General features: G+C 38.8%; 1 protein-coding gene across 1 annotated transcript in view; it reads left to right on the top strand.

The window, feature by feature from the left end:
- The first annotated feature begins 3,344 nt into the window (after positions 1-3,344).
- Positions 3,345-8,452, top strand: part of TGFBRAP1 (transforming growth factor beta receptor associated protein 1) — a 36,086-nt gene continuing 30,978 nt past the window's right edge. Inside the window, exons 1-2 of the mRNA XM_021538165.2 lie at positions 3,345-3,432; positions 6,038-6,739. Of these exons, the coding sequence (XP_021393840.1) occupies positions 6,055-6,739 (685 nt within the window). The 5' untranslated portion in view covers positions 3,345-3,432; positions 6,038-6,054. The remainder of the gene's footprint in view (positions 3,433-6,037; positions 6,740-8,452) is intronic.

The raw sequence follows: 8,452 nt of genomic DNA, 5'->3' as shown, positions 1-8,452 counted from the left end.
CTACTTCCCTGGGGAGCCTGTTCAGTGCCTGACCGCCCTTCGGTAAAGAACTTTGCTATCCAGCTTAAGCCTCCCCTGATACGGCTTCAGGCCATTCTCTTGGGTCCTATCACTCATCACCAGAGAGAAGAGATCAGTGTCTGTCCCTCATGAGGAACCTGGAGAACCATAATAAGGTTTCCCCTCAGGCTCCTCAAGGCTGAACAGCCCAAGTGACCTCAGCCACTCCTCACACGGCTTCCTCTCAACACCCTTCATCCTCGTGGCCCTGCTTTGGATGCTTTCTAATACCTTTATGTCTTTTTTTTATACTGTGGCACCCAAAACTGCCCCCTGCACCAGAGGTGAGGCCGCCCCAGCTCAAAGCAGAGCAGGACAATCCCCTCCCTTGTCCAGCTGGCCATGCTGTGCCTGATGCCCCCAGGACAGGGCTGGTTCTCCTGGCTGCCAGGGCACTGCTGGCTCACCTTCAACTTGCCACTGACCCCTGGGTCCCTTTCCATGGCACTGCTCTCCAGCCTCTTGCTCCCCAGTCTCTCCATACATCCAGGGTTGTCCCATCCCAGGTGCAGAATCCAGCACTTACTCCTGTTAAGCATCATACAGCTGGTGATTTCACAGCTCTCTAATGTTTCTAGGTTTCTCTGCAAAGCCTCTCTGCCCTTGAGGGGGTTAGGTGTTGCTGATAAGGTGAGGTCACCCCCCAGCTAATAGCATGGAACTGGGAGAACATCTGTTTTATTGTCATTCTGTCACCACATAAGAGTAGGAGAGCTTTGTGCTGCTGTATGCCAGAACTTTGCTATGAAATCAAACACGATCTCCGTCCTGCCCATGGTTGCAACACCCACTGGTAAATACTGCTTGATAGGCAACAACAAAAGTTGCTTTGTAATTCCAAAGTACAATAGCTGCCCGCCCATTGGAGGTTATTGCCTGCTTACATGTTTAAAAGCAGAATAGAGAATAACAAATGGTTATATGTGTAAATAACCATGTAGCTTTTAAAACATAAAATTACAAGTAATTTGAGGTACTTGATGCATTTTACAGAATTGCAAGGCACAGACAACAATGTAACACAATAAAGTACAACCACATGGAAGGAGTTGAAGACACTTGACTATGTCACTTTGGAGCCTACATATATGCTTCAAGAGGCATAAATTCAAATATCCAGTATTTAAAAATCATTTAAGTGTACAAGTAAGTAATAACATTATATTATATGGCTTCCTCACAAGTGTCTTCTGGCAGTATATACAATTTGTTCCCTTGTGTTTTTTCTCTTCAGGGAAGTTGCATCCAAGGGGAAAGCATGGGCTGGGTACCAGGGCTGCCCAAAGCCCCAGCTTTGTAGTTCTGTGCCCAGCAGGCACACAGCTATCGACTAGTTCTATTTTCATTTTCTCATTCATTTCTCACTTCAGCCAATTATGTCACAAAATCAACTGAACTCAAGTAATCTTGTAAATGAATATAGCTTCTAGGGTGAATGTTCAGCCTGTATTTTGGTGCTTATTTCAATGAATTAAATTACTTTCTTGTAAATTACATGGATCATCTCCCTCTTCCTAAAGTACCTTGCAAGTTCTGCCTCACAGAAACATATCCCTGCTAACTGAATTAGTTGTGCTGATCAAGACATTTACCCTGTGATTTTCTTGTTACTATTTACTTTGTAGGCATTTGTACAAAATTATAGTTCCTCTTTGATTACCCAAAGCATGTCCTCTCACAATAAAGTTCTGAAAGGGATGAAATGCAAGTGTCTGATAAAAATATACTATTTATTTTCCAATTGCTGTAAAAATAATAGAATTTTAATGATCTATGTTGTTTTCATGGATTTGTTGAGTGATCCTATTGCATTTCTTAGTAGTTATTTCTTTTGTATTTTTTTTGTTGTTGATGCAATAGGGTAATTTTAAATAAATTATACCAGGTATGGTTTTCTATTATTTTTCTTTTTAAGATTTTACAATTAGAAAAAATGCTTTACATCATTTTTGATACATTCCTCTTTACTTTGTTCGTTATCTGTATGTGTTGTCCCAAAATTGCTTCTTTCACCCAGTGTGCAAGAGGCCAATCCACACAGAGAATTGAGATATTTGAATTGTTTACGGTTCTGTGCAGAAAGATGTGCTGGGCAGCAAATCCACAAAGCCAGCATGACGACTATCAAAACTTACCATTTACCTATTTTAGCAAACAAAGGCATTAATGTTCATTGGCTACAAATTACATAGTTCTTTCAATAATTAGACTTCTATGGTCAATGATTCCCTCACTTCTCATGCTGATTAATCTGCACAGTTTTCCTCTTCTCTTGAGCCAGTGGCTGTGAGTCAGTGATTGTAGAGCTCTTCCTTCGGGAAATGCCTTTTATCTAGTTGGAGCTGATTCCAGCAGAGTTGATGGGAAGGCTTTGTTAGTTTCTTCCTTATCTTGGGAATTTTGCCAGATGTATTTGTGGCCCACAAAGTCTACATTCTTTGTGTCCACTATCAGTAGCACACCCTTCTCACCAAGCTGTGTTAACCTCCTCCTAGGTCACTGAGGCATGTCAAGCCCTAAACTTTAACAAGGAAATTCTACCGTTAACTAATTTTTTTTTTTTTAACATTTCATAGTTGAGAGTTTTATATATAAAAATGTCTATTTATATATATTATTATTATATACTAGATTATTATATATTATAATTATTATTCTGTATATTATATTGTTATATTACTATAATATATATAAATAATAGTAATAAATCTCTTATAAGAGATTTATTATAATATATATATAATATATATAATATATAAAATACTATATGCAAACAGCATTACTGTAAGTCTCATAATAGATATGACACTTATACTATTACTAAGTCAAATTTCAGTGAGGGCACTTTCTGGGAACCCGAAAAAAGCATTCCCAATATATCTATATATATCTATCTATATCTCTATCTATCTATCTATCTATCTATCTATCTATCTATATATATATATATATATATATATGTCTGTGTGTATGTGTGTATATCCCAAGGCTTTGGACTCTCTTATATAAGCAAATAAATATCATAAATATAAAAATATTAAAATAAAATTATTAATATTATGAATAAATAAACAATTAAATACATAATATATATATGTGTGTGTGTGTGTGTGTGTGTGTGTGTGTGTATAAAAGTATTCCTCCCTCCTCCCGGCCGCGAAGCCGCCGTGTTTCCCGCACGTGACCGGACGCGGCCCCGCCGCTGCCCGGGCCCGGTGACGCGGCCGGGGCGGGCCCGGCGCCGCACCGGAAGCGGCGCGTTCCCCCCGCCCGCCGCCGGCGGACCCCAGCGCGCCCCGAGGCGGCTCCGGCCGCCGGCACCGCACCGCGAGGCCTCGGAGCGGCGGGCCCGGCTCCGCCGTGCGGCGGCAGGTGCTGGGGAGGGCGGCGGGAGAGGCTGCGCGTCCGGCCGGGCGGAGGCGGGCGCGCCGGGCCTGGCTGGGCGCGGGGAGTGCGGGGGGACGGGGGGACGGGCAGCGCATCCCTGGGCTGCCGGGGGCTCCGCGCTCGGGGGAGTTGTAGCCGCGGGTTAATTGGAGCCCGCGGAGGGAGGGAGGCAGGGTGCTGCTCTCCGAGGCAGGGCAAGCACAGTGTAATGCAAGGTTATTGCCTAACTGCTAATTGCCTAGCTGCTTCCCACTTCTTGCAGGAAATGAGTGCGTGCGGGGTTGTTATTGCACTTAAAAATCAGTGTCTACTAGACTGATCGTTTTCTTGAATATTGCTTTATTTTTCTTTGACAGGAAAACATCCCCATTATCTTGTTTTCCGGGCTTCTTACATCTAAATGTAGTATAAAAATTACTATCTATAACTATGGGGTGGCCTCTTGCACTTCAGAGGAACAGCATGTTCTGCAGAACCTGTTCCTTTACAGTGCTCACTGGCCCCTAAGGTTTCATAGATGAGAACAAGATAAATGCTAAAAAAGACGTTATGTCCAGGTCATGCATGTTGGCATTGTTTATTCTTAAAAGCTTTTTCTCATATATTTTTTTATTCTATTCAATGTTTTCATTTCTTTGTAATCAGACTTATGTAGTACTATAGATCTATTGTTGTTTTCTGTTCAGGAGTCATGTATCTGTTAAGATTTCTTTCATACTTTTAATTTTCGTGAACTTTGATTTAGGAAACTCTTTTGGACTTTTTAACACATCTTGGTCAGGAGTAAAATTCTGCATTTCTCTCAGTGGCAGATATTAACATTTTTAGTTTGGGCTGCAGGAACATGAACCAAATCCTTGGCAACTTCATGTATGAAAGCTGCCTGTCCTCTGCAGATGGTAGTTTATCACTTCAGGCTACAAACGGGCTCTTAAGAGCTGTTGGAGTTGTTTTGGCAGTCAACCTTTGGACAGCCCTCTCTAAGTTAAAATGCTGTGTTTCTTTTGATCATGTGGAAGGTGGCTGTGTTGCCAGACTTGCATGATGATTTTACCCTCAGGTGTTTCTCTAGTGCTTCCTGGGTTTATTTGGTTAGTTGTTTTTTTGTTTGTTTGTTTGTTTCTTTGCTTGTTTTTTGTTTTGTTTTGGTTTTTTTGTTGAAGGTCATAACACTAATTTACACTCCAGGTGAGGATGGAACTTGAAAATGCCATGGAAACTCAAACTAAAATATTTTAAACTTCTGATTACAACCGAAAAAATGAACTCTGAAGTATTTGGTACTAACATTTACCTGGCAATATGGTTTGATTCTAGCCATAGTCTTAGTTTTATATAATTTTCTTTCATTATTACCTGCAAGTTGTGTTCCTCATCTTTTCTAACTCAGTTATAGAATTTTTTGACCATGGTTTTTACTCTTCTTTTGTAAAAACAAAGGGTTTTGTTAGATGTAGTAATGGAAACTGAATTTGTTTTGACTGTTTTAGTTTCAATTTTGCTTACAGGAGCTTTTTGTTGATGTTGGTTTCTCTGTTGGTCCACAGAGATTTCATTTGATGTTTTGTACCACCACTGTACATGTGGAGTAGAAGCAATTGTGTATGTGTGAGATGTTTAATGTTGTGCCTGTGTGGCTAAGTGACCATTACAGACAGGTCATGACAAATTAAAAGGTGATTAAACCAGGTCAGCAGTTTCTCATTTGCTCTTCTTTGGACAGTATTATCTGCTTCATAAATTGCATCTGTCTCTTGACTGTGCTTGATTGGAGAAGGGTAGGTATAATTTGTTGAAAAGTATTAGAAGTGCTGGTTAGCACTTAAAGACAGACATTTGGAATTATTGTGGTAGTGGAAAACAGAAACACTCTGAATTTCTGTGATACTGGATCTTGAACTTAGTGAATGCTTTATGGGCCATGCACTCTGCATATGTTTAAAAAAATAGATACAGACCCAAAACAACAACTTTTATTATGAGTTGGATGATACCTTGTGTAAGTTAACTGGCTTGGAAACTATGCATTTCTGATTGCTGGAGACTAAGGAATGTAAAATATGTGTTAATGAAATATACTTGAGATATTTTGTGAAAGGACTGTGTATTAAGGCCTACAGTGGAGTGTAAAGCAACATGACATGTTAACTAATAGCACTAAATGCCTTATAGCCTCTTAGGAAATCTAAGACCTGAAGCTTGTCTGTTTTCATGTACAGGTGATAGAAACCTGTGCATTATAGGTTTATAAGTAACTAGGTACTGGCAATAACCTCTTGTAGTCCCAGTGTCTGAGAGAGCCAATAATATGCTTGGTACTGGTGGAGAAAGCATCACTTAAGACTAGCTGGATGCTGTTGTGAATCTGTTTCAGAATAGGTTAGAAGTAGAAGCATACAATTTTATTAATTTCTGTGGTTATTAATGTGATTGCTCTAGTTTGTAGTTGGGTTGGAAATAGAGTATAGACTATTAAAATATTAAAATATGCAGTAGTTAAGTTTTTGTATCAGTGGATGTTAAATTGCTATCTCTGATATTTGATTCTATGTTCAGAGGTAAATAGTGGTGTTTTTTTCTCTTTAAGTAGATCACCCAGAAGACACAATGAGCGTTAAAGCTTTCAAGCTCGTTTCTGCTGTTGAGCGGGAGATGTTAATGGGAGACAAAAATTACATTAACATCGAGTGCATTGAGTGTTGTGGGAAGAACCTCTATATTGGAACCAATGACTGCTTTATCTATCACTTCCTGTTGGACGAAAAGGTATCGACAGCTGGAAAAATAACTTTTGCTGCCACCAAGCAACTACACAAATACCTGGGTTTGAAGAAGCCTGTGAGCGAGTTGAAAGCAGCCTCTGCCCTCACCAGACTGCTTGTGCTTTGTGACAACACGATAACACTAGTGAACATGATCAACTTGGAACCTGTCCCCACTGGTGCTAGGATCAAAGGAGCTGTGGCATTCACACTGAATGAAAACCCTGTGAGTGGGGATCCTTTCTGCGTTGAAGTTTGCATTATCTCGGTCAAGCGTCGGACCATTCAAATGTTCATGGTGTTTGAAGACAGAGTCCAGATAGTGAAGGAAGTGTTTACTCCAGAACAACCCTGTGCTGTGGCTGTAGATGGTTATTACTTATGCCTTGCCCTTACTACACAGTATATAATTTTGAATTACAATACTGGCGTCTCCCAGGACCTATTTCCTTATTGCAGTGATGAGAAACGGCCAATTGTGAAAAGAATAGGCAGACAAGAGTTTCTGTTGGCTGGCCCTGGAGGCCTAGGTGAGACTAAGGATTTTAATTTTTTGCAATTTTTATAACTTCTCTTTATTTCTCTGAAGTAAAGATTTACAAATGAAGTGTTATGCATAATAATGATGATTTCCTTCACAGGTCTGTGTTGGAATGCTGAGAAAAAAAGGGGGTTGATAAATTTTTGATACTTAATACTATTATAACTATACAAAACCACACTGGTTTTTTTTAATGCAGAAAATTTTGTGATTATTTTTATTCTAATAATGTGTTTTATTTTAATCAAAGCTTCACTGCATTGTATCTTGCAGTACCTAGCAAAAAAATTGTTGGGTACCAAGTGAAATTTCAGAGATTGATAGTCTCTAGTGACTAGAGGGACTGGGTTTGTGGACATTGCTACAAAATTGTTCAATTAGTGTAGATGAATTATTTTTGTCCTCAGTTGCTATTCAGAGGAGCTCATATGAAGTCCATTTAATAGCTTTTAACAGATTCACAAGAAGGTATGTTGTACTACAGTACAGTAAGAAATTTTAGTGGAAGTAAGTTGCATCCTACCTCCTATAATAGTAAATGCTGTCCTGACTGTAGGTGTTATCAGATACTACCCAGTTTCTGTGCTCTCATTTGCTTAATATTTTAGTAGTATTTTTCAGCTCTGTGTTAGAGAAAATGATAGTTTAAATATTGCAAAACCAAAGTTAAATAATTTAAAATCAAGCTCTTGTCTAAAAGATGACTGTAAGGACTACTGTAATCTATCAAAATGGACAATATGCTGTGAGGTCAGTAATCTTGAGCTTTTTTTGGAAAAGCTGTAATATCCCAGAGCTGACAGGCCACAGGCAGAATGCTTTCATGCTGTTTGCCATATGACTCTCCTTTCAGGGGAAACTGTTCATGTATTTTCCCTGAAACATTAGGAATAGTATGGCATAAAGTTCACAGCTATTTAGGTTCGTAATTCAGTTTTGGTTTTTTAATATAAATTCCAAAAAAATCGGTTGCTTGTACCGAAGTTTTGCTTTGTGAGTAGAATGCACATCTACTCACTAGCTTTTCTCTAAAGAAGTAGATTCTCACTAGAATTTGAGTTTATGTGAGTTAAAGATGTTTCTAGGTGAGCTTGGGTTTTTTTTTTCTGATACAAGGCTTTTCTAAGTCATTTTGGCTGTCCACTTCCTATTAAAGCTCTTAGTTATTTTAAATATGGACATATATTTTTGGACATTAACTGTGCTAGAGAAGTTAAAATTTGTCAATTAGCTGATTTTATGAGAAGATTCCATTCTTACTTTAATTTTTAATTTTTTTAGGCATGTCAAACCAGATGCCATTCAACTAATTTCTCTTTTCTTTTTTTTTTTTTCTTTTAAGAATATAATTTCAAAAGCATAATTGTATCTAGTTAGGAATCAGAATTTTATTTAGCCTTTTGTTTTTGTCTGGTGTACTATAAGAGATATACTTGAAAGCTACTTATGAAGTCCAACATTCTTGTGTAAGTACAATGTCAGGTATGGGAGATCTTAAGCAAGGGTACTAGTGCTGCTGTAAACATGCTATAAACCACTCTTATCATCCTGATACAGGCAAAGTCTTTCTTCTTCTGCCTCAGAGACCTGTTAGAGTATTTGCTCTCAACTGTATAGTTTTTCCTTGCTTAATTAATCTTTTTTTTATCTCCTGTTCTCTATTCCCTCCCCACTGATGTTTTGATGAAGTATTATCCATCTT

This window comes from Lonchura striata, chromosome 2 (assembly GCF_046129695.1).
Source record: "Lonchura striata isolate bLonStr1 chromosome 2, bLonStr1.mat, whole genome shotgun sequence".
In the NCBI taxonomy this organism is placed as follows: Eukaryota; Metazoa; Chordata; class Aves; order Passeriformes; family Estrildidae; genus Lonchura; species Lonchura striata.
The sequence above is the reverse complement of the archived record's forward strand: the minus strand, read 5'-3'. Positions and strand labels throughout refer to the sequence as shown.